At 37.9% G+C, this 27,389-nt stretch overlaps 1 protein-coding gene across 1 annotated transcript in view; it reads left to right on the forward strand.

Annotated features, from left to right (window-relative positions):
* CLSTN2 (calsyntenin 2) overlaps positions 1-27,389 on the forward strand; it is a 268,987-nt gene that overhangs the window by 193,218 nt on the left and 48,380 nt on the right. Inside the window, exons 7-9 of the mRNA XM_009325105.1 lie at positions 5,087-5,272; positions 10,709-10,957; positions 11,548-11,669. Of these exons, the coding sequence (XP_009323380.1) occupies positions 5,087-5,272; positions 10,709-10,957; positions 11,548-11,669 (557 nt within the window). The remainder of the gene's footprint in view (positions 1-5,086; positions 5,273-10,708; positions 10,958-11,547; positions 11,670-27,389) is intronic.

Below are 27,389 nucleotides of genomic sequence, written 5' to 3' on the forward strand. Positions count from 1 at the left end.
CTTTGAAATGTATTTTTTTTTAGATTGGCACAATTTAGAAGTCCATAAATATAGAGAGAATGCTGCCCAAAAGAAAATATGCAGGAACTGTTACCCTGTGTCCTTTTTGCTAAAAAATCCCTTCTCTTTAGTTCAAAGTAGAAATTCAAGTACCAAAGTGTGTACATTTTGGAAATGTCTTATGGCCATTGAACTTTCACATGTGGAGAATGCCTAACTGTACAGCAGGTATTTATTGAGGTGGCTGCAGCATATGATGTTCTGGCAACGTGCACTTTCCAGTAAATTCATGGCGTTGAAAGAAAATTGTAGTTTTGTGAGGTCAGTGCACTGCTCTTCCAAATATCACTGTACAGCATCTAGAGCTGCCTGGCTGCTGCTTTTAAGATACAGGGAGTTTCATAAATCATGAAAATAAGTGTACTTTTGGCAAAACTACAGTGACATTTCTGATCTTGTTTGAAATACTTTGTGTATACTGATATTTTTATTTATTCTAGATTGTTTCAGATTTTCAAATTAATAGAGAGAAAAATGTTTAATAAAAAAAATACTTCAGCAAAGCTGTGAAGTGTATAAGTTTTTTAAAAAAAAAGAAGCAGAATAACCTTTAGCCAAGTATCCAGCCTACATAGACAGGACAGATGCGAAGATGGTGTAGAGGAAACAGATCTACCAATTACATTGCTCTGGGAACCTTATGTTCCAGCTATTACGTAGAGATGCTGCAGAGACTCACTAATAGCACTACATATATTTTATCTTACATTTAGCTGCCAGGATGCATCTTCAGTCGAACACGAGGGAAGTTTTGCATTTCACTGGCATGGTAGGAGTTGTGTTGAAATTGTCTTTAATTACCTTGCCGTCATTTTTAATGTCATGGGATGGAACCAGAATTTATGGCCACACACATGTAGGAAGAGACATGAATCAGGTCATACCTCCTCCGCACATGTGAGTGCCGTACTCCTTCAAGGAAAAATGAGATTAAATCATTCTTAGTGTCATCAAGCATTAGAAGTGAATTAAAATATAATACATGGATCACAAGGAAAGAGAGTCATGTACAAAACTGTTAAGCATAGAGATCAAGGAAAGTCTTTACATTATCCTTCTGTTAAAAGGAAAATTTATGCAGTGCATTGGGATTTACTTTTAAAGGCTCAAACTGTCACTGAAGTTTGATCCATGTTGATCTTGGAATAGTTTGAGTATCTCAGGGATCGAGATCCATGTTTACATAGTTGTTTTATAATTGATGAAATCTGAACCACAAACCTGACATTGTGATATTTACACTCTAATGTTGTTGGTATAATCCAGCTGGGGGTGTCTTATATTGTCTGGAAGAGCTTTATACCACAATTGGCAAGCAAAAGCCTGTTGAATTAAAAAAATCCAAAGAAAGGCTGTCTTCTGCAGGACTAAACAGGGCTAGTTTTATTCAAGCTTTTCCCATGGGATTAGTCTTCCCCCCGCTACTGGGGAGACAGTGATGACCTTTCTAAGTTTGCACTGTAATGTCGTGTTGTCGCATGACAGTTCGTGTCAAAGGAGGAACCTTGTTGGCTGAGTTTAGCTAATCTAGTGCAACCTCCCATTTCAGATGGGATTATGTATCTTTTGACTGTTTACATAACCCTAGACATGAGTCACGTTTTAAGATACAGTTTTCAAATATATGAAATTCAGAGGCTTTTGTAGACTCAGGTTACGTAAGACTCGTCCTCTGAGTCAGTTCTAGAGGAATCAGAAAAGTGTCACCACATTCCTGAGGGGAAGATGCTGATCTTTTGAACGTGTCCAATACAGGATGTTATTCTGGGAGAAAGAAAAATAATGATCTTCACCACATTCAAGATTAAATGAAGGATAGGGGGTTTTCTCACAATAAGCTCTTCACACTGTCACCACTTCTTGTTGCTTGTTCTAACTCTATGCACTTTCCAACATTACTAACTTTACTGGTGGTGAGATGAAGAGGGTGTTCGGCTCAGCTTCAACACCTCTGGGATGCTGAAATGCTGTGGGGGCAGGTACTATATAAATAAGCCAGTTGATTTGTATCAGAGCTATTGCTACCTTTAAGGACTGTCCTGCTATCACGGGGTTGTATCATACTCCAGTATTGCCTCGTGCCTGCCTGGCAACGCCTTCTGCACAGAGAGGGACTCCTTGGCAGACTTCCTAAATCTGCACTAAGTCAGTGAAAGAAGTGGGATTTAGGGTGAGGATTGGTCTATGACGCTGCAGGGGACCAAGGTACAAAGACACTAGTTCAAATCTAGTTGATGTTTTACAGTTTAGAGCTGAGATAAATGCAGATGATTTAGAACGTTCAGGGTTTATGATCTCTGGGTACAAATTACTGTTTTTGCCAAGTTGAAAGGCAATACTGTGAAATGAAACACCTCTTCCAATCCAGGGGACATTCATGTGGCAGAAACAGAGGTCTTCCGTTATTCTTCCTTGTGAGTAGTGGCATTTTATATAGCGTGTTTTTTATAAGACATTCTTCATATAACTAGAGGCGAGTGTGCTGTTGCAGATATGTTACAGTTAATAATTCAGTCACATCTCACATACGCTAATGAGTATTTTGCATGAGTGCCAGTTAATTTGATATAGCTGAGAAATGAAAATGTGGCTGAAACCTGAAAGCTGCTGAGACAGTCTGAAATGTTTCAATACATACAAGACCCTCTTTATTTTTCCTTTTGGGTAAAGGAATATAATGTTTTAACTGGTGAATAAGAGAGTATAAAGATCAATAATTCGTATATTACTAGCATGTATACAAACCAGCAAATTATTTTATTTTTACCTTAAGTGTCTGAAAGAATTTGCTGCTCTTGTTTGGAAAAATGTTAACCTCGAGTTTCTGGAATGGACAGGGAACAGAAATCTGTTATTGTAATGATGTTCCTTATATGGTACTTGAAATTCTAAGGGAACTGTTTAAGTTTACAATTGCAGACAAATTATGCAATACTGCAGACCAAATCTAACTAAATATGGAATGAATGGGCTGAATAACATTACCTGAAAATTACTACTAAAATAGCAACTCAGCTGATGTGTGCACAGGCAATATAGCAGTCATAGTTGTCTTTTAGTCAGTGATGTACAAGTCCTAAAGTTTTTAGTAAAAATAGATACTAAACACACTTTCAGAATGTTCTATGAAGTCTCAGCTTCCTCTTGAGAACAAAATGCTACACGATGACCATTTGGTTTAAAAGTCATGAAGAAAATCTGAGAATTTTGAAATGCAGACCAGTGACTGCCAGCATCCTATCCCCTTTGTCTGGACTCTGGATTAATGATTGCTCTATGTTTCAAAATGTTTGCTTCAGATTTTCTTGTAAATTTTTAATCCAATTTAAGATAGTGGGAGAGAGCATCTTTTTTCAAGCTTTATGAAAATGAGGTCTGTTGAAAACCACCAAACTCCTTCACCTACTAAATGCATATATATATTTAAAAAATTACTTTTCCTTCCACTGATACTTAGAATGTCTGTCCATTTACTTTAAGATATTTCATTGACTGCCAGGACCTAGAATTTTTCCAGTTATGGAGTCCTCTTTTACCTAGGACTAAAAAAAGTCAGTGAAACTTCAGCTGTGTGTACAAGAGTGCTTCTTTTGACAAATTTTACACATACACAGATGTACACATTAGGTAGCAGAGTTGACTAGTTTTGTGACTTCAGAATAATTAACTATTTGCATCTCTGTATTAATGTGGCATTCTTACTTATGTTGCGTGGTAACTTGGCTGGAGTTGGCTAAAATGTATGAGAAAGATACGAACCTGTTGGAGCGGGTCCAGAGGAGGCCACAAAAATGGCCAAAGGGCTGGAACACCTCTCCTATGAAGAAAGGCTGAGAGAGTTGGGGTTGTTCAGCCTAGAGAAGAGAAGGCTCCGGGGAGACCTTACTGTGGCCTTTCAGTACTTAAAGGGGGCTTGTAAGAAAGACAGAGAGAAACTTTTTACTGAGGCCTGTAGTGACAGGACAAGAGGTAACAGTTTTAAACAGAAACAGGGTAGATTTAGAGTGGACATAAGGAAGAAATTCTTTACTATAAGGATGGTGAGATACTGGAACAGGTTGCCCAGACAAGGTGTGGATGCCCCGTCACTGCAGGTCTTCAAGGTCATATTGGATGGGGCTTTGAGCAACCTGATCGAGTGAAAGATGTCCCTGCCTATGGCAGGGGGGTTGGACTAAGTGGTCTTCGAAGGTCCCTTCCAACCCAAACCATTCTATGATTCTATGAAAATACGAACTGTAAAGATAGCTGATAAACTGTAAAGATACATGTGTTTAATTAATGCTGATTGTTTGGGTTTTCTCTGAAGCAGGTTGCAAACACCATAATTAATTGGATTTAAAAATTAAATGCTTCAGTTGAGAAGCATAGTGGTATATATGGTATGTCCGGATGGCTGCCTAAAGCAGGTGATAGTTTAAATGTTGTGGGCTGTGAGACATCTGCATATGCAAAACCACAGATTAGTCAGATCTGGCTGAAAGCGTGAGTAGTCCTTTCAGCTGTAACTTTCTGTCATTAATACTTCAAAAAATTAGTAAGACATTTGAAGACAAGAAGTGGCACTACAGATGTGTTATATTAGCTTTTGGTCACAGTCCAGTGAGACTGATGTATATAGCCTGGTCCTTGGAGTTATTTGTTCTGTATCACAAAACTATGAAATCTGACCAAATTCAGTGCAGCCAACTGCCTCATCCCTGTAGAGCTAGCTTGTAGTCTGTCACAAGGACATGGACATTGGAGATCCAAACTGACACCCATTAGCACTTCTTGTCAGGATATGTGTGTACCCCGTGCTTGTGTGACTCTAGCAGCAGTAGTATTACTAATTGAGCCTGACACTCCTTTACGAAGAGAGGCAAAACCCAATCTTTTTAGGACAGTAACTTCTTGATGCCAAGTTCAAGAACTTTTATTTTTGTCTTAGACAGTGACCTTTGAGATCAATATGTCATTTAAAATTATATAACTCCCTTCCCTTTTGTAATCACCCTTGGATCTTTTTGTTGTTGGTTTTTTCCAGACTGGAACAAACGGATTGAATACAAGCCCGGTGCTGGCAGCATACCTTTGTTTCCCAGCATTCATCTAGAAACGTGTGATGGACCAGTTTCCTCAATACATACCACCATTGAATTACAGACCAATTACATTGGAAAGGGCTGCGATCGTGAAACATACTCGGAAAAATCTCTGCAGAAATTATGTGGTATGGATATGGCTTTCAGTTGATACAATATTTTTCCAGATAAAGCACCAGTTCCTTGTGACCTGTAAGCATGCAATATGTGGATTTAGCTCAGCTGGTTCATTTTGGATTGTAGCAATGAAAATGAAGGGAGTGGTAATATTTGACTGGTGCTCCATTCTTCTTTTCCATTTGTTTTCACTCTTTTTCATACCTTCTCCCTGCTTCATTTTAATTTTTTTCTCCCTTGCTCCTCTTCCCTTCTCTATTTTCTCTCTTTCCTCATTCCACCTCTTTCTCACTCTTTCTTCCCTCTGCTACTAATACTGGTGTGACAGTGTCGTGAGATTTCAGGTATAGATTTGCCATTGTAGGAAGACCATAGGATTTGATGAGAATTGAATCTCCATCTTGTGTTTCAGTCTTCCTGACTCAGCTTTCTGTTATGCTGCTAAGTACTGTGCCAGAGTAAAACCAAAGTAAAGGAACATTTGGGCCAATCATTTGAGCAAAAATACTTAAGAAACATGAACTTCAGAGAAGAGGTGTCCTGGTGGAGAAAGGTTTCCTAATTATATTCTTCCCTTTTCTGCTTTTTGATAACTTGGTCTAAAAGATACAAATTAATTTTGAAAGGTAGATTAAATACTTGAACACTGCTGTATTTTCGTGACTTTAAGATTATGCGTATGGCAAAGCAATGGCCACCATTAAGCCACTTGTCTTTTGCCTTTTGAGATCTGATGTCTCTCCTCCTCCTCTAAAATCCTGCCTTCTTAGCGTCCTCATCTGAAGCCCTGGTGGTGTGGAACATTGATTTTCATCTTCTCCAAAATGTCTCTCTACCTGGCTCCTGTCCAAGCTACAGTAGCAAATGTACTTTTTTTTCCATTTAAATGCATGGATTTTAGTTTGTGGTGCTCTGCTGTATGGCCTACATTTGCTTTGATAACCACACAACAGCATTGCAGATACATTAAGATCAATACACTAACCTTTAAGAAATAATTTGGTAAATGAAAATTTTCAGCCAGTGTTACTAAATTATTAAAAATGGAGAGCCAATTCCCAGGGAAAAATAGTTTGCAGTAACGATTACCGATTACCTGTGGAGATTGGGAAAGTGAGGTAAAGGTGAGTGGGAGTAGTAGCATTCCCATAAATTCTGAATATTTTCAACCTGAAAATTGCTTAGTTAAGATTACAGAAACAATCATAATTTTAATCCTGTATCTTTATCCAAGTGACTGGGATCCTAGAAAAGCAGGAGAAAACCCATCTGCCAACAGCATGCATCTTCATCCTGTTAATGACGTTAAACCTGAGAGGTTGAGCAAGGCTGTGTGACCTATCGGGGACTTGATTTCATAAAATACTAACATTTGAATAAAAATAATATGTTATAGCTAAAGCCAAGTACTTTTACCTCCTCTAAGAACCTGTATTGGCAGCAAAAAGAACACTGCTTTATGCCTGTTACAGACCTGAACTGCAAATGGCACAATCATTCAGAGCAGATCACTACGTACAAGATCTAAACCACCAAACGGTTACATTGACGTAAAACACTAATAGCAACTATATCCAACAATATTATCATTTTAAGTGTAGGACCGAAAGTAGGTTCCTTCTGCTGGCGTAAAATTCCTTAGTTGAGGAAGGTTGTGCAAAGTCTAAGGGGTTCAGTTCACGGAGTGTGGCTTGACTGCCTTACCTGCTGACACTTAAGCAGTAGAAAGAGGCTTTCAAGTTTTTCTCTTTTTCTCCTCAATAAACTAGATGTTTCCCAATACTAGTCCAATCTTAATTCATTGTCTGCACCATGTGTAGGCCTAAGCTGGTGAAAAGCAGAATGATCAAAAACATTTCAGCAGGTCTGTCAATGCCATTGTAGTCATTGCAGGCAGCCTTTGAACAGGTCGGCAGATGTAAAAACTCCAGTTTTTACTCAGCACATCCGTGAGGGAACAGAATGTAAAGCACTTGAGAAAATAGATAGAATGTAAAAAGTATATGGAAATGGGGGAAAGATTCTCACTGCTGAAGGAATATTTTTTTTGTCCAAGGTTTCCATATCTTCATAGAGAAGAACAGGTAGGGTAGAAACTTGTAATAGGACTTAGATAAAAAGCTTGTAAATTAAAATGAACTTTACATCAGAATTGCATTTGGACTAGCTTGCACTTTGGTATTTAGTATTTATTACCGCCCTTAATGTAGAGAGAACTCATATGAAAGCAGGTTAAATTATTTCTGGAAATCAGTTTTCTCCCAGAAATGACCTTATTGTATCTAATGGTTGGATGAACAAATTCTTTGAAAAGGAAGAAAACTCTGAAACTTTTTATACCAGTAAAGCACTGTGCGATTGCAGAGTGCAGAACTGAGCAATCACAGACAAATATTCTTGTGTGCCGTGTAAAATGCAAGATGCTCTCTCTATAATAAAGGATCCAGTTTATAAATCCTGTGCTCATTTCTTCATTTATCTGTTGGAAATCTAGAGAATTCAGATGCTAAGGACAGTGCATTAAAATTCATTTTTTATATGACTGATGGTTTAAGTCTGCCTTTCAATAACCCAGTGATTTGTACTCACTTTGGTGGTCAAGGTGGGCAGTTTAAATGATTAAATTACGCTTCAGTCATTTTAAAGTCAGGGAGTTATTAGTGTTGCACCTCAAAGCATTTTAGTAAGCATTTTTTCACCTTGTCATCCGACAATAATAAAAAATAAAGAATGTATGAAAGACACAATTTGGGCTGCAAAAACATATCCAGAGTAAATCTCACTAAAAAAAATAATCAGTTAAGGGGCCTAGAATATGGTGGAAAGATGACTATGGTGCTGTCTTCTTTCCCTCTAAATGTAGATAAAATAGAAAATAATGGGATTGCTAATTTTCACATACGGCAAACGGGAAACTGAAGTAAGGAAATGCTGAGTATCAGATTCAAGGCCATGCTCCAGCTAAGAGGGTAGATCCTGCCCTCTCTCCTTTATCCTGGGTTGTGTAGCTTTGCAGGAGGCTCAAAAAAAGTTGTTGATCTGATTGAAAAGTAATAATTTGCGCTTGGTTTTATTTGGAGGGTTAGCTTCCAGCTAAGCCAACAGTCTGGTCCAATTCAGCAAGCAGCATCAGTACGTGCTTAACCGGGCACAAAGTTTGCAGTACGAACGTGAAGGGTGGGGAGAGGAGGTGGGGCCAACTCTGTAAGTTGCTTGTGAAAACAAGCACTTTAATATGCAAGGGGTACCTCAGGGGTCCAAAACCGTGCTTTATGCAGTGGCTCCTGCATTACTCTGGAAGCGTTTTCGAAGAAAAGGGCATCAGCCCCTACATTTTGGAAGGGCACTGATCCAGTAGCGTGGTAAGACTCTTCTGGGAACACCTCCAGATACATCCTGTTGGTATTGCTCCAGGTCTGTGTATGTACATGCCTGAGCAGCTTCGGATGCTGGTTGGATTTATTAGGATCGAAACAGTGTGATTTCTTCCAGCTAAATCTCCCATGCACATAATCCAGTAGTTGTTCTCAGGGCAGGATTAGCACGCGCTAACAGGATGAGGCTCCAAAGTAACCCATAAATCTCCGTAAAAAGATGGGCAGATAAAGTAGAACCTGTTGAGCTTGGTACTGATTACCCAAATGCTCTTACACAAGCCTGACCTTAAGCTGGGAAACTAAGTTTACTTAAGCACCTTGCCGAATCGGAGTTTAACAAGCAGTATGAGAGGCTTCCATTTTGGAGTTTTCCCACAGATTCATTCTAGTGGAAAAAATAGATCTTTCCAAATTTTTATGGCCGGAGTAGATAGAGTGAGTGAGGGATGAAGCTGCTTCTCTGAGCCCATAATTTACCTAATATAAGCATGTGCCCATTTAAAAGCATGTTTCCTTTGATATACACCATGGTGCAAGCGATTTCTGTTCCTTCTGTAAGTTTAAAAAATGACTATAAAAATTAACACAAAAGGAAATTGATTGAGAAAATTATGGGTTTACTTGTGTCCTGTGCAAGTAATTTTATTTTTCAGTGGCTTGAATTAAAAAAAAAAAAAAAAGAAAATTTATCGCAAATTGTGCCATCTGGACAAATTGAGTTTGATGTATTCCTGTTGATAAGATCTGTGTATTAAGCAATGCATTGTGGTGTATTATCCAGAATCAGAATTTATAAAATAAATACACTTTGTCTCTGTGCTCCAATTCTAAACATATAGGTGTTAGGTTTGATATTACTCTCACTTCAAAATAACCTAATTTTACAGTAATAAATTTTGGAGAATTGTCTAAGAAATTCAGTTACTGAATGATATGAATGTTTTCATATCATTATTATAATACATTTTTAAAAATCCATAGGATACAATTCCACACTTTCTTGGCTTAAAATTCTATACTCCTGCAGAGAGTTGAGATCTTTTTCTCTCCGTGGACGCTGAAGGAGGGCGGGATATCTTACAAGTTTGGGATTTTTTATTCAGTTGTGGTTTGTTCACCATATTCTTACTTGACAAATCATCAACAAGAATACAAAGATTGTTTGTGCTTTTTACTCTGGCAAGCATGCTTTCTGCTAAATGCTGTCTTTCACCAGCTAAGTAAAGGCTCTGGGTAGCTCATTACATGTTTTTAAAAGTGTCTGACAGTTGTTAAGCTGTAAGAAAACACAGAGCTGTAAAGAATTGTGCTATTTTGTCAGATCTTGGCACCACAGTGTTTTCCACTTCTGTTTTTTTTTTCCAATTAACTCTAACAAACAAATACTGTGTAGCTGGGGGCCACTTTGCTAATGATTTACCTTTGGGTGTGGAGGGGTGGCTAGTCTGAACTGTGAGTACCACTTAAGCCTTAGATCTATCATTGGGCAAGAACACATGGAGTTACAACCATCACATATCTGCCAGAAGCTGGCATTAAAGTGATATTGTCTCTTTTAGGGTGAATACTCTGTATGTATTGACATTCATACCAACCTTATTGTGACTATCCATGGCTATCTACTGGACGTTAGGAGACTTGTTCTACCTTCATCCCCACTGTACTGTATTTTGCAACACATCATCCCCACATACCATATATCTCTATGCTGTCAGGGAGGGAAGATGTAAAGCTTCCCAGCTAGATGTAGAGAATTTGGTTTTAGTCTTAGGAGTTCTTGAAATAACTGAAGAAATGCCATTAATGAATTTTAGAAAATTATGAGAAGCTTCAAGAAAGATAACTTTATTTCTGTAGTTTTCTGTGCAATACATTAAAGCTAGAGAATTCTTACTGGCTTACTATGGTTGGTATTATATAATGTATGTGATTTAACAGTGAAGCTACTACCCATTCGGGTAGTAAAAATAATCTAAAGAGTGTGAATCAGATCACTGGCCTATATTAAATTAATCTTCACAGCTTTTTCGTTAGTCTCTCATCATGTTATTCATTATATATCATTTGCAGGAGCTTCCTCAGGTGCCATTGACCTGTTACCGTCTCCCAGTGCAACAGCTAACTGGACAGCTGGGCTTCTCATGGATAACAATGACATGATCTTTAAATTTGATGGAAAGCAAGGAGCCAAAATCCCAGATGGAATAGTCCCAAAGAATTTAACAGATCAATTCACCATCACTCTGTGGATGAAACATGGACCTAGTCCAGGATTAAGAGCTGAGAAAGAAACTATCCTCTGCAACTCTGACAAGACAGGCGAGTCTGTGTATTAAGAAATGTTTGGCAAAGGGCGTAACAAAGTTAGTAGAGCGTTACCATCTCTCCTCAGTTAATTTGGTCTGAAAAAAACGTTACTAAGCTGGGGTGGTGCCACTCTAAGCGTTGCTGACTTGATGGCTTATTGAGGGGACTGGCGTCTACCTAAGTTTCAAGCACTGGTTCTCTTCTTGGATAATCTCTGTGAACACATCTGTAGGAATTCATAAGAATTGGTTGATAAAATAATTAAATTAAGTTTAATTTTTTTATTATTTAGATTGGGAAAAACAGTTCTAATTCTTCATTGAAACTAGTTAGATTAAATATTGATTTGGATTTTATTAATTAGTTTGGACATACCGCTTCCATAAACGAAACTAATACGGCGTAATTCGGGAAGATGCTTACCGTATGTGGCTTCCCTGAGAACCATAATGATCCATGATACTGAGAAAAGTCAGTTCTTTTGGGGCTTTTTATTTGGTTGGGTTCTGTCTTTTAGGTGTATATTGCTTTCAAACACATTCACCTAAACAGAAGTGTTGGTGATAGTTCAGATCACTGATCTTTTTGGTCCCTCCTTTCAGAGATGAACCGACATCACTATGCCCTGTACGTGCACAACTGCCGATTAGTGTTTCTGTTGCGCAAAGACTTTGATCAGGCTGACACCTTCCGTCCTGCGGAGTTCCACTGGAAACTGGATCAGGTACCTGTGGTTTTCTCTTACCTGTGACCCGTCCTTCTCTTCATCCTCTTTAGAAATGAGAGAACAACCCAAGTTCTAGCGTAACTGCTTTGGGAAATCGGAAGTCTATTGCAATTATGTTGCAACTTGTAACTGTTATGGCTCTAATTGGGATCCACATAAAACGGATGGATAAGTTAACTTAGTTGAGTCATTTAATACAGTAGGTTTTTTAATTGAGTCATTTTAAACAGTAAGTAGAGGTTTATATCCTTTGGCAGTGGATAGAGACATGACATTGCATATAGTTCCCTAAAAGTTTTCCATTTATCGTTAAAAAAAATCTCCTTAATCAGCACAATGGAAGTGATGGAAACCTTTTCAATAAAGAGTATGCTGACACACAGAAAGGCATTTGTAATAGATTGTAAATCTAATCTGCAGACTTTTACTTTCATCTGCTGTGCTGTATGTAATTTCTCCTTATTATGAAGAGTATATCGGAAGGAAATTATCATAAAAGAGATGAGTTGCCTTTCATAGATTTATTAATTCTAAGCAGGATAAGAATCATTTAGATGAAAGAAAACAGACTTCAGCAAAGTAGCATTTTCTCACAGCAGGTTTCTTCATGTCTTTGAGTCCAAACTATGGTATTGAAGATGTAGATATAGGAACGGTTACTTTCCTAATTCACCTTCAAAATGCATATAAAAAGATGATCTTTGTCATGATTATCAGATGAATGTGGTAAGAAACCATGTGATGATCACAGCACTTGCTTTTCATTTCCATTAACCAGTTTGGAATCGGTTTCTGCTGTACTTGATATGAAATCTTACAGTGTCTAGAAAGGGGTAAATTTACATTAAATTGTATTGAAGATTGCAAGTAATGAGTAATGGGTGTCACCTCAGATAATGCTGTTCTGGGTGCTGGAGATGGATTTGTATTTCTGAACTGTATATTAAGCATCTAAATTAATGATAATACAAAGTTTAGGTAAAGTATTTTGTCTCTGAAAGTTGAATGCAATCAACTTCTCTTCTATATCCTTACAATGAGAAAGGACCAATGTCCTCTCAAGAAATGAAATTTGTGTGTAACGCTTGTAACTTAGCCATGACAAAATACTGGAAAAATGCACTGTCAAAGGTAATTTTCCATTGACGGGGGATGTATTTGATTGTGTGAAAGAACTTTTTTGTCTCTATTGCCGTCTACAATTACTTTATTCTTACTCTACTTTCTCCACATCATTTCCATACTTTTGAAAATACACAGGAAAAATGGCATAAACTGGAAAGTACAGGAATGCTAACATCTTCCCGATTTTCTTTTCTTTCTTATATCACAAAAAAGACAGTGTATCCTCAACTATTGTTTTTTCGTATCAAGCAAATTTTTGTGTGTGATTAGCCTTGCACTGGAATTTGGTTAGCATCCATGTTATTGATGAGCAACATATACTCTTTGTATTTCTGATTTGACAGCATTATTTCCTTGCAGAACATGCTGCTCATCTCAGAAATCTACATCTGGATGATTTGTTGATTTGGGAAATTTGTATGAATTTGGGGATGCATTGTTTCAAAACAACATGCGAAGAATGTGTGTATCTAACTAGTTAAGTACAAGTGCTATTTTTTCTCTAACAAGGGATAAAGAATACCTTGGGCAAGTCTACAGATTTTGTCTGAAATTAATAAACCTAGGGGATTTGCACCAGCAGACAACTTTTCACATCTTCAGCTGACATTTAAGTAGAATCCCAAATATCTGGTGACAGGAACTCATTGTTTGTGATGTAAATCCTAGAGGAACCCAAGATTTCAACTAGGGATGACTGAAAAAGTCCTCGGGGATATTTTGGGATTCAATCAATTGTACTCTGAGTTGTTTCTGGAGAGAAGTTATTTTGTTGAAGCCATCTCAGCAAGAGCATATACTAAAGGCATTCCAAAGTAGTGCTTGACACATTAACTCTTTTCATTTCTACTGTTTGGTTCTAAACTGTATATTTCATTGTCTGCCGACAGTCATTTGTGTAATCTAAAATATGCTCCCAAATTCTAGCACCACAGAAAAGTTGAGCTGCAGTTGGGCACCGAAGGGAGCACCTTCCTAACTACTATTGAAAACTCCCATACGATGGAAACTAGAGACAGGAAAGATTTTTTAGGTCACATCACTCACTTCCTTTCATTCAGCTACTATCAATTGATTCCCACAGTATATTTTCAACTGCTCTTTCTAGCTGAAAAAGAATGTAAGATTAAAGTATAAATAACGTTTGTTATGGGTTGTATGGCCAGACTTCCATGATGATTAGTTTTTATTGTCACGGTGATACTGTTGTAAGTTTTGTCATGAAGGGACCTGGTAAAGATCGCTTCTTTACCTCTTCTTCAGTGCTCCCATCTGCCGTATATGGTAGAGTAAATTACAAGAAACTGAAAATAGAACATATGTGAATAATGGGCTGGTAAGGAACTTGCATGGTTTCAAAGACAAGGCAGTCAGAAATTTTCACTTCAAAGTAGTAAAATTATGCCAGCTTCTAACTATCTACCTAGAATGGTCTACCTTAGAAAGCACAGGATGCTTTAAAACTACATCAAAAAGCAAGTTAGCATCCCGCTACAAACTCCCCTGGATCTCAGTATGAAAAGAAGCTAGGGCTAGATTTTCAGAAGTAGATGAAGTGCTCTAGACACTTCTGAAAATCCTACCAGGTGATTATTTGCGTACTTAGATACTGAAATACCTCTGGAAATCTCACCTTCAGAACTGTTCGTTCTGTAGTGGCATATCCTCAGAGTCCTTGTTTTTTTAAGAAAAGCATGGGAATTAAGCTGTATCTAACAGTTGCTCAGTTCCTCACCGTCTGCACTGCACTATGATACGGGATGCTGTAGATGGTATTGCATATATGACTCTGGAAGACAGTTCAAGGGCTGGTACCAAGCACAGCCATAGCAGAGTACAATGTGGCGGAGTACTTTATTGCTGAGCTCGCTTTATGATTGCGACAACAATCTGTAGCTTGTTTTTGCTGAGAGGAATGCGGTGACCTTGGAATACGGTGAAGCATAAACTAGTGAAATCGTTTATCATTCTTACTGCAGAGTAGTAAAATTTATTATACCAGCTGCTTTGGGCTCTACCTAGTCCACAAGACTACTCATTCTTTCAAGGCACTGGCCAAGAATGTGAGCGTATTGTCATTCCAAATTTAATTTAATTCTCTAGATCTCGTTTCTGTGGCGGGTGGGTGTGGCACACATCTTAGTTGCAGCCTCCGTTCGTGGCTGAACACAAGGAGTCACGTAACATTTTATATAGCTACGCCTGAGCAGTGCATCCGAAGCCTTGCGATACAACGCAGCCATCGTAGCTGTCATGCATAGCAAGCGTCTGAAACCTCCACGTAGTAGTGGCTGCCAAGTTAGCTCTGGGAAGATTGTGTCTTTAAGTTAGTTCGTAGACCTAAGGGTTTATTTTCAGTATGGCGTTCAGTGTATTTAGCCCTATCTGTTACATTAAAATTAATGGACTTTGCTAGGCTACTTTTTTGCTTATTGTGCTGAGGATGCATGAGCTCAAGTGCCATAACCCTGGGCATATGTCCCTTTAGTATTGAACTGCTAACACGAGATGAGTATATCTGTAAAAGTGCTAACGATCAGAGGTAAGAGACTTTAAACTGAAGGTATCCTTATTGCTTATAAGAAACACAGGAAAAAAAGAAACTGATATAGTTTGGTTTTTCCCCCCACTTTTGTCCTTTTGGAAATTAACCATCTGAGTTGTGAAAGAATCCATTAGTAGTAATCTGGAAGAAAAGGTATGGAAAGAACCATGTTAAAGAAAATCAGTGTCCAGTCTCTAATGCATGCTGGGTAATAAAACCTGCGTGGTTTTCCCAAACAACCGCAATAGCTGCCCAATTAGAGGTGGTTCCTTCCTTTTACTTATTCCCATTTCCTTGGAAGTGCAGGTGTTTCCTTTGTTTCAGAATCGTGACCTTTTTTCTGAGTTTCCAATGCAAAGGTTTAAATTGAGTATCATGATGTGTTTGTCAACTTTTTTATCATTTATTTTCTCATACTTAACTATAAGACACTCTTCAAACCTGAGCACTTATTACAAAAAGTTTTGTCACTACAGTAAAAGGCACCTAAATCATCATCCAATTGTCTCACATGGATAGGAACATAGATGTGGTTTTAAGTGAATGATTTAGGCAGCCAAATATAAATTTGGGCCATCTGAAAATAACATATGAAATACAAAAACTGTTTGTTTTTCTTAGAAAGCGGTGATGATTTATGTTAGGGTTCCCCTCTGTTGGGAAGGGATATCATATGCCTATATGCTCATCTTATGGACACATGACTGGTTTTAAGAAAATGATCAGATTGTACAGCCTCCTCTTGCTCACAGGGAATAACTGCATGTGGAATGGGCGTGGTAGGGGCCTGAGCTTCCTGAGCTCCATACAGCACAAAAGTACCCTTGGAGACTTGGGAGTTGGTGAACTTCTTAGCTTACATCTCCGGTCATGTCTCCCTTCAGCCGCTGGTGCTGTGTCCAGCCTTGTCAAATTCCTTGATGCAAGTATACCAGGACTGCAAAAGAGATCAGTTCCTAATAAGATTGTGTATATTAGAAATGGAGTTCTCTTGAAATCAGTGGGAAAGTGTTCATTGATTTTAACAAGGGCAGAATTTCACCCTAGAGTTGTTAAAAAAAAATAAAAATCAGGTCTTCTCACTTCGTTTTCTTTCAATGCAAAGATATTTCCAAAAGCACTTCAGGGAGCTCTGTTAGCAACTCTGTTCTAAAGGTTCGAACTCGTGCCCCCTCCTCTCATTGTCATCTGCAGGAAAAGCCTCTTTGATCCTCGAATTTCTGCTATAAGAAGTGACATTTCTTGTGTATTCCCCATTTCTGGTTAATATAATGAGAACTCTCTCCCTCAATTTCCGTCCATTTTAACTGTTGTTTTCTGTAGCCCACACAGAACCAAATCAAAATAATAGTTTGAATAATGAACCGAGGCATTCAAGCCTTTGGTGACAGTGGAAAACATAACATTAAATAGGACAATGCACGGTGTATTTCACACTCCGTTCGTTATGGATATTCCATTTCTCATACTAATATTGAGGATAGTCAAGCCAAGAGGTATTTTTCCTTCCCCTGAATCAACAGAAGAGGAACACTTTTTTGAGTGGGAGAAGGGATCTTAGCCAGGGATGAACATTTTTTTTGTGTACTTGTTTTTATTCACAATGGGAAATTATTTTCTGTTTTATACCCATGTTATCACCCTGAAAATAGCCTTCCAGCCAACAGGCAAAATCGGTATTGATCCCCTTAAAAACAGGGAATGCACTGCGTGATCTGGAGTCATTCTAAGCCAGCAAAAAATAGATAAACATGCAGAAAGTTATTGTTTCTTTTCTAAGATGAGATAAATTGCTTTGAATAATCCGAAATAAGCCTGCAGTGCTTTTCATTGTGGAAAAGCCCCAAACAATTACTTTCATAATAGGAACTAGAGAAAGAGGTTTAGATAAATCTGAATATGATGCATTCGATCTCTGTGTGTGCACATAGATGATGAAGGATCCAGGCAAGGCCTCCATTTTCATTTAACCACTGACCGCACACAATAGGGTCTTCTGCCTGCAGAAGGCAGTCTTGTCCAGTCAAGCTCTTCATTCCCGTTTACTTTTTAAAATAAGCTGCTGTGCAAGGACATGATAGAGCAGGACTTCTGAAGAAATGTATGTTACATGGTAAGAGGGCAAAATGAAAGGGATTTGGTATCTGGACCTTTTCCTAGTTAAATTAGCTTTTTTCATTAAATTACAGCATTTATGAGCAAAAGTTGTTCTTCTATGCTGGAATTTTAGAAATTGGTTAGTTGAGTGCACCCAGTTTTGAGAAGACAGTCATTCACATTATGAAAGCCCTAGTGGCCTCCTTCTTGAGAGGCTCAGAAAGAAAACGAGTGGATATTTATGGAAAGTACCTAGTATTCTCAGTCCTAGAGGTTCAGGGTACACGGAGGAGATGATAGGCTGGCGCAAGCTTTCATCGTCTCTATGCACTGAATTTCACCTCTAGATAAAAGGCCTCAGGCTTGTCAGTCCCGTGCTTTCCAACATGATGCCCTACTGAAAGTTAACCTTCTTTTTTGTGATGGAGTTTAGTTGTTCATTTTTACTTGAAGCTCAGAAGAGTTTCTTACGCTCTTAATCACTTATTTTACAAATTGCTATGCAGACCTGCACTGCTCTATGCATACATCTTTAATAAAACTACATAAAGATGTAAGTCAGGTGTTTTCCTACAGAGCCAGTAAGAGACAAATGATAAATGAATCATACTAGTCCTGCAACAGAGATGAAATAATTCCAGGACTTAAAAAGTCTTTGCAGCATCCACGGCACCCCACGTGTCTTACATGATAGCCCTGTCTGTTCTGACACAGATTATTTACCAGTTTCCATCTTTAAATGCTATTTTGATAATTTTTTATTCAGCATCTTGCTTCAAAATATTTTTTTGCTAGCACAAGGATGAGTCAGCAGTGCTGATAAATGCTGAAAATATTCTTTGAGACTCCAACGGAAAGAAGCTTGTTTAATATATATTTTTAATGCAACTGCAATATCACTGCTAATAACAAAATCTTGACAAAAAAATCACAGTGGCTGGCAAGAACTTGCTTTATGACATATAAAATTTCCTTTGGGCCAGCTCTGAAGTATTCCCTATAAATTGGCCTGGTTTTGGGCGTTTGTGATTTCTGCAGTCCAGACCAGTGTGAAATGCAGTGACTGTTGTGCGCTTCTGTAAAACTTCTATGACCCTTAAGGAGCAACCAAGCTGCCTGCAGGAAATAATTTATAATTTATCTATTTGCATTTACTTGAAATTATTTGGACAAGTTTCTGTGTATTTGCATTCTGCATTTTGCAGTTTTCTCATTTTTCTGACTGTGATGGTTTTATTATAATGGTATAGGGTTTTCAAACCTGTTCGTGCTGGCCTACTGTTCCCAAAGACTTAAGATGAGCTAGGTCGACTCTTCTGAAAATGATACCTATTATGTGTTGTCTTTCAGCTCTTACATGAGAAACGGTTATTCACATACGTAGTTATGCTCGTTACCTAGGGAAGTTAGAACTGTTGCAACCAGAAAGCCCTTTAGACCCTGAGACACCCATTTTTTCGCTCAAATCAAATCAGAGAAAAAAAAAAGGGGAAAGAAATTCTGTATGGAATGAAAAAGAATTTAAAACTGGCTATAGCACCATGAAATAATGAGAAGTATTACGCTCTTAAAGCTTACTGTGGGAAGGCCCCCAAATCAATTTCATTTCTTACATACAGAATATCTCGGTATGGAGTTATTAATATGCCTAAATAAGCTGGATTAAAGTGTCTGTTAACTTGCCTTGTTTCTGCAGTACTCTGGGGACTCTAGAAATATAAAGCCTAGAACAGAAATTCCCAATCAAGCTATGCATGTGCAGGTGAATAGTCACATTTGTTTCCTTATTTATTGGCTATTTTTAATATTTATATTTTACACCGTCCCTGATTTTTCCGTTATGCCACCAGAGTTTGTACAAAACATGCACAAACTGTTTTGAAAATGTTGCTGAAGAGCAAGATCTGTTACTTGGGCAATTTCCTAGGGCCTCGATGTTGTTTATCTTTCAAGAAAAGCAGGTTGGCTTTGGAGTATTCAGGTGGTCTTTGAAGGGTTTCACAAAGGTAGGACTGACATCTGTATCCTTCCAAACGCAGGTTAGGAGATAAACAGCGTGTGTTATCAATAAATAGAAATTCATTTATCGATGTGCATGAGCTGTTTATTCCAGCTGTTTAATCCAGGTTTCTGGATGTCCGCAGTTCAGGAAGAAAGTATGGTGTTGTTTTTCCATTGATTTACTTTCCACATCTGGATAGTCTCTTGGCAATAGCAAAGCCTAGAAATGCATATGTTTAAGCACGTGATGAACAATTATGTAAAAATGCATAACTGAGCAGCTTTCTAGTTACACAGTTAAAAAATATAGAGTGCTGCCTAACTGTAGTCATCAAGTGTTACTGAACTGACATGCTTGCTTGATGCAATTTAGCAACAAGAAAGGTGGATTATAATAGAATTATTTCATCGTGAACGAACTATGGATCTAATTTACTAAGACACATTGAAGTTACAGCATGGCAGCACAAAGACATGCTGCAACTACAGTACATAATCAGGGCTTTCAGGTGCTTTATCTGTCAGTATGATTAAGCAATTTAATTATTTAAAGCTGTAATTAAGCCATCCATATTTCTGAAACCTACTGTGAAAATAAGTATTACACATTACAAGTTTCAAGGCTACAAAAGCAGCTCACAGCTTGCGTGCACGTTAGTTTGCAAACTCTTATGCTTCACTGCAGTGTTGTCACAGTGCAGCAGCGAATATACATTTTATAGAAAGGTTCTCACCTGAAAGCTGAATACCTTATTTTCTAATGCAGTTATTTTCTTGCACCAAATAAGACAAGAAAAAAAATCCTCGTTCCAGGATTTTTTTCATTGTGCTGTGGGAATGCTGGCTATGACACATCAGGGTTTCATGAAGCTCATCACTGATTATTGAAGTCCATTAGGCCCCAGGGCATGCGGCTGGTTATACAGCCAGCCTGGTGACTATGTGTGAAAGACACCTCGGGGCGTGCATGTCTCTGAGGCTATGGAATAGAGGTTGGCAGACAGCAGGAAATAGCATGGTCTTACAGGGAGAACTTTTCTGGCCCAGCTCAAGAACAGGTGCTGGTTTGAGAGGAGCATAATATCAATAACATGAAATTCTGGCAAATGAAATAAAATGGTAGATCACATTATGGTCCGATTCCAGTGAACTCAGTCTACCACGCTTAGCAAACTGAATGGAAATCTTCCTATTGTATTGTTGTCCGTAAATCCAACTTGTTATTAGACTAGGAAACTGAAGCTTACAGAAATCTAATTAATTGCTACTGAAATGTGCATTAAAATGGAACTAGAACTTGATCTACTAATCTTCCCTTTTTATATTTTACCCATTAAGTTTTATTTTCTTGTCTATATTATTCAGATTGTAGTGGATGTACTTGGTGCAACCTTGGGAGAGAGAGATGGACTTTATATGTCCTCTTACAATTCCTTCCTGCCTTGTTCTGTGTGACTCTCTAATTAACGCCTAATATTTTAAAAATATATTATTATGGTTGATAATGGTTTAATGAATCTTTTATCAGTAATTCGTCATGTGAAAGTGACCATATTAACAACTCCACACCTAAGACTGTAGGAGACATTTAGCTTTAGTATGGATTTGTCAGTTCTCGCTATACCACCTCCCTAGATCATCAAAACCAATTTTCTTATTTACAGAACTCTTGGGATGTATTAGGAATGACTGTGGTGGGTAAACCAAACGTTTATGATTTACGTGATTTTGAAGAAAGATCAATTTCACTTTTCACAAAAAGCTCTACTTTTTTAAGATATTGACTATCTTCAGACATAGATTTAAAAAACACTTTTTGTATCACCAGACTTTCAGGAGAATTGATATCTACTGGCCATATTGAACTATTATGATATTAGTGGGCTTATTTGCTGCAGAAAGTAAAAAATTCCTGAGGGCTGCATTAAACATCTGCAAAGCTTATAAGCCAGTGCCTCCGCCGGTGTAAATCTGCCCCGTTCTCAATGCAACTGCTACTGCACTGGCTGAGAATGTAAACCTTTGCTTTCTTACCACACAAATATACGCTCTGTAAGAGTAAAGGGAATGTCAGCAGCTTTTAAATAAGGTCAGGATAACTGTGCAGTTGTTAAAATCAATGCCACCAGTTAGAAATAAGCTCTTCAAAATGTGCTCGGCTCCGTGAGCTTTGCCAGAGCATGACAGAGCCAGGATTTCTTCAAAACTTAACATTAACCAGCATCTCAGCCCTGATTATGTTACAAATAATTGTGAATCCATTTATAGTTTAGTAGTATTATTAGTGCTGGCTAGAAAATGGAAATCCTTATGAATGATTTCATGTCTTAAAAGCATTTTTTACTTTAGACTCGCATATTCTTTGTAAGCAGGAAACGAACCCTACAGAAGCTTCCTAGGCAGGCAAAAGCAGGATCCTCACTTGCATTTTCCCTTAGCAGAAATTGTTTTCCAGTGAAGCTGGAAGCTGAACGTTTCTAAGCGCAACTTTAATGTTAAAAATTGCAACTTTATTGAATCATAATTTCAGGAAAATTACTGACATGCTTTAGTATTGTTATTGATAGCTGTAATATTTTTATTAGGTGGGGGGTTTTTTTGTATTTGCATGAGTCATAAAAATCCTACATCAGCAAGTAAATTTCCAAAAAGAAACATCACTATGACATACCTGTTGCACAGAGTTCTACTATCATATTATAGCATACTTCCCAAGTTTTAAAGTATCCTCACAGCAGCCAGTTAAGTGCCTATTCCTAATTTACTCACGCCTGCTCAAAAATAGATGAAAAGCTGCAGGCTGATAGTGCACAGATCTTCCAAGCCCTGAGCTGGTATTCTTCCAAACGGACAATTAATGGTATTCAAGACACTGAAGAGTTTTACTGCATTTTTTCAAGCAGTTAGTCAGAGTTCAGGGTCTTGCTAAGTTATTTTCCAATCTTACAATGATTGTTTTATTACAAATTCAGCCTTTTCTCTTTCAATTTGTTTACTCCAATTAACCTGTGGACTCGAATTTGTTCAGAGCAATTTACTGTCGTCGTTGTAATTGGATACGCAGCCTGGATGGCATTTTTTACTCTTTGCGTAAGTGGGCTCAAGTTCTCTCTCACTGAGGCACCTCTGCTGACATCATTGGATTTGGATGCACTCCTGAGTAAGGGTTTGCTGCAATGCTTCATGGCCGGCACAGAGACCCTCATTTCAAATTCAGTCTTCATTTTCTGTGTTCTGAATATTCAACTGAATGTGGCTGATTTAATGAAGATTCTTGCGGTAACTTATTGGCCAGTGCTCAGCTAAAGTAAACAGAAGAATAATTGGGATCACAGTTAAGTGTATTACAATTCAAACAGAAAATGATTTTATTAATCTAACTCTAGTGTGTATGCAATAGGAGACCCTACTACTTTGTATGCAGAGGTAACAGGAAACGTCCGGTTTTCTTCAGATAACTGCTGTAGGAGACCTTTCTGAATGTCGTACTTGGCTTCCTTGCAGTACTGTTCTTCCCTTCCTTGACTGTCACTTTCTAGTTCAAGCGGACTACTTGTGTTTTGATTTCAGAAATGCACAGCCCTGAGCTGGCATACCATTTACCTGTGGACTTATCTTTAAGTATTTAAGCAGTTACAGTGGTTTTCATTAAACTATCCACGTGCTTACGTATAAGAGCCATTCTAATTTGAAGTTTCAATTGCAATTTTCATACATGTTAAGCAGTTTGTTTTGTTTAGGAATTTAGGGATCAAAAGTCAGCCCAGAAATAAATCTGCACCTACGTTAATCAGCAGCTAATTAAAACACAGCCATGCCTTTCTCACCCACCTTTCAGTTTTGTGTTACACATAGCAGTGGCTTGGACTTACGGAAACACATTCAGGCTGGTGGAGTGCTACAAGAGACGGTTTTCTGCAGCGCCTTTAATTGCTTGCCTTGGAAGTTTTCAGGAAAAGAATAAAGCCCGTTTAATTGCTCACCACGCAGCTTCTCGTAAAGGCTCAGGAAGTCAAGTAATCCTCTGATTTCTTACAAGCTCTTGAACTTTTTTGCCAGAAATGTTGAAAAACTTTTAAGGTTCCACCAGTTGAAGTATGTGCCTCTTTCCTCATGACCTTGACAGCTGGGTGACTAGCCATCTTTTCAGCATTTGAAAGCCTTCTGCAATCCTTCAAGCCAATGAATCAGTTCTTGATGTATACATGGACTTACTATCATCCACCAAAAACCCCTTTATCCTTTAAAATGATGTAGACTCCAGTACCTTATTCCTTCCTGCTTTAATTCCTAAGTTCTGTTGGCTTTATATGAAATAACATTTGCTTGAAAATTTGAAAGAAAAGATCAATAAGTCAGTATTTCCTGAAATTTGCACACTAAATATATCGGGTTCTGCTAGAAATGCCTGAGTTCCAAGTTGTGGAGTGCTACTTTTAAGCTTTGGTATGAAAAACTGTGTGTATCGCTGTACAACTTCGATGAAAAACATCTCCCTTGAATTTCATGCCTTCAAAAATCTTGTCTATCAGTTTCCAATTTCATGATACCTCTGCTAACAGCAAAAATATTCAGGTACTTATAGTTTAAGGGCATCTTACAATAATTATTTATTTTAAACTGAAACAGTAGTTTAATAGGACAGATATGTGCTGCACAGTCAGTTGCAGTGTCTGTATCTGTGCCGAAGGCACACAAGGTATTTTTCACAGTTTTATTTTGAAATAGAACAGGTCATCGAAAACTCACAAAGTTTTCATTTTATCATTTCCAAATTTCAGTACAGCTGGTTAGTTTAATTATCAGCTCAGAACACTAAACGAAAGCTTTACTACATTGGATCATGCACACAGTCTGTTGATGTATCATATGTATTCGTGTGCATTGGGAATGAAGGTTATGTCTAGAGTAACAGAGTATGAAACCTGCATGACTTCATGCATTAATGGTATCTTAACCTCATGCCCATAATTTGAAAATCAGAATACAAACAAGTCTTTTTTAGTGGCCAGAAGAAATGCAAATATTTCTTAGCCAGCGGTGCTGTCCTCTTAACCTAATCAGCAACGGGAATGCTACATAAAAATTAGCGATTCCTGTGCACCAAGGGACGGGTGGGTGTATGCTTGCTGTGCGCTTGAGGGGAGCGCACAGCCCCACACTGTTCGATGCTCTCATAGATTCACTTTCATAGTTGGCTGCCCCAGAGAATTACCTTTTCTCTGACAATAAATTAGCTACGCTTTCAGCTGTGATTTTCGTATGACAGGTACAGTGTAAATGTGATTTCTCACGCTGAGTGCATCCTGTCTTCACACCCTTCAGACATGTTTAGTCATCTTCAGGAAACACTTGATATACAAGCCCTTTCAGGAGCTTCAGAATCTTTTCTCGTAGAGCTAAAACGTGAGAGGACAAAAAGTGTTAAATGAAAAAATAATATTTAAAGCTTATAATTCAGAAGATGCTTTGTCACACTTCAAGAGTAAGAGTAAATACTAGAGAAAAAAGAAATCTCAGAAGGAGATACAGATCTCCTCTACACACCTCCAGGTACAGATAGCCAAGAGATACAGGGTTACATATCAAAATATGTATTTCGCATATGTTCTTGAGATTTTAAATTATTTTTTTCATAAAAGGAAAACCTAGGAATTTTTTTTTTTTTTAAAGCAAAGTCTTACTTTATAGTAATGGTTTCGTCCGCCATCCATTAATATCTGTAAGTCTGCTACTTATCTGAGTAAAAGTGAGAGGGAGGCATTTTTAAGAGAACTTAACTTCCATAAAGTTTTCTGTACAAATTTATCAAGAAACTCAGCCATCTCAGGTAGTTTTTCTTCACAGCATAGAAGTTAGGTTTCAAAAAGAACATGAGTCCACATATTTCCTGTGCAATGATATAATTAGCTCAGGCTTGGTGGTGCTACAGTGGATATTAATAACAAACCAAGTAGAGCAATCACTAGCCTTGGGCAAGTAAAGCAAATTCTGAGATAGTACTGGAATGATACATGGGTGTCATTCATTAATATTTCAAATATTCTTCAGTTGCTGAGTGTAATCTACCTATATGTCATGCTGTACATACATAAACCCAGCTCTGATCTCAGTTTCGTTGTTTAGAAGGAAGAGAAAAGGTTATACAACTGAAAATGTCTCATGCATGCAAAATTCCTAATTTTAATAGCTGTAGTATATAGGGAATGACAACAGATTGGAACTGGACCTTGTGTGTTTCCACTTATCTTTTGGAGTTACCTGCGTTTATAATGATTTATGGGTCTTATGGTCTTGGTCGCAATGGATAGGCTAAACCAGGATTCTTTGGGACGTTTTGGTATATTAGATGTACGTTCACATTATGGTACAGAGGGAAAAAAGTTGACCAGAGTTACTTTTACTGTTGATTTGGCTTACCTCTGTATGGTCATAATTACTTTTTAATATGTAATCTGAAGTATGCTTATTGGTGTGTGATCACTTCACAGCCTTTTTTTTCCCTTACCCCTATGCGTGCTTAGGGATGTTCAGCGGGTTCAGCACACTGTCTTTGAATAGGGCACAAGTGACTTCCAGTCCCGGAGTGGAAAGTAGCAGCAAACACTAAAATGGTGTTGTCGATCATGAATTGTTGAGTACTTTACAAAAGCAGCAATGCAAATTCAATCTATCCTTTCCATGAGGAGTAGTGCCTTTCAAAAAAGCATAAAGCTGGCTCCTGGGTCTGACTGAGAGTGTTGGAAGGGAGAAAAGTAGCAGTGAAGCAACAGGATATGTTGAATATGAGGATCTCTGAATCGTACAAGAGAGAAATACAGACAGAGCTTTAGTTCTTGCTATGAAAACATAAAAATAAAACAACTACTGGGCAGGGGGATGAGGTAAAGAGACAAGGGAGGAAGAGGATGACCATGGATAGGAAGAAGGAGAAAATGAGTACAGAAAGCGGAGAGGAGAGAGGTCGATGCTGCCATACAAAAGTCTGTGCTTTGTTTCCAAAGAATAAATTTTTACTGAAGAATCGCATGATATTATTTTGGGGGAAGCAAACTGTACTGCTGAGATACCTGAGAAAACTGAATCACTTGATATCTGCCATTCCTTCTCTTAAGTGGGAAGTTGCCATCAGCAGAATCACAGCAAAATGAGAAGGAACAAAACTGCAGATAAATAAGCCCTTATTTCTTTTTGGCATTGAACAAATCAAAAAGAAGTATTGGATGGGTAGTTTCATTTTGAGGGTTATTTTATTTTCAAAATTCTGCTGTGAGGGACAGAGTTTTCATTCCAAATTACCTTCTGACCCTGCCAAAGGTTCTAGGGATGTTAAGAGGGAATATCTGCTCTTGTTCCATATGAATCGGTTTGGGTCTATTATAATATACTTTAGGGGATCATATTGGACTTTTTGTCCTCAATATTCAGATTTTGTTTTCCTCTTTTTGTTTTAAAAAAGTGATACACAATTTTGAAAACACCTGAACCATTTTTGCTACATTTTGGCAAACACAAAAAGGCGTATTTTTCAGTGTTGGGTTTTTTTCTGAAGAACCAGTTGTCCCATTTCTAGCAATAGTAATTTTATCTTAGGAAGATATCTGTAATCCAGCAGCCATTTTCCAGTCAGCAAAACAGTGCTTCACAGGGAAAATTTCAGCCAGCTCAACTGTGAATAAATGTTCGAACATTTAGATAATTACTTTAATGATATCCATAAAACTTTTAGGGTTTGTGCAACACTGGTATTGAACATTTCTTCCCACAGCCTATTTGTTTCATGTCCCTAATGTCAACCCAGGACTATTCTGGGATGCAGGCCCTTAATGCTGACTCGTTTCTTCCCATAAAAGCACTAAGAACATGATTGTGATTAGTACTGAAAGCAAGCTATATACTGACTAAATAACAACGTTCTCTAGAAAGTCACAAATATAGCTGATAACTAA

This window comes from Pygoscelis adeliae, unplaced genomic scaffold (genome assembly GCF_000699105.1).
Source record: "Pygoscelis adeliae isolate BGI_AS28 unplaced genomic scaffold, ASM69910v1 Scaffold155, whole genome shotgun sequence".
NCBI lineage: Eukaryota > Metazoa > Chordata > Aves > Sphenisciformes > Spheniscidae > Pygoscelis > Pygoscelis adeliae.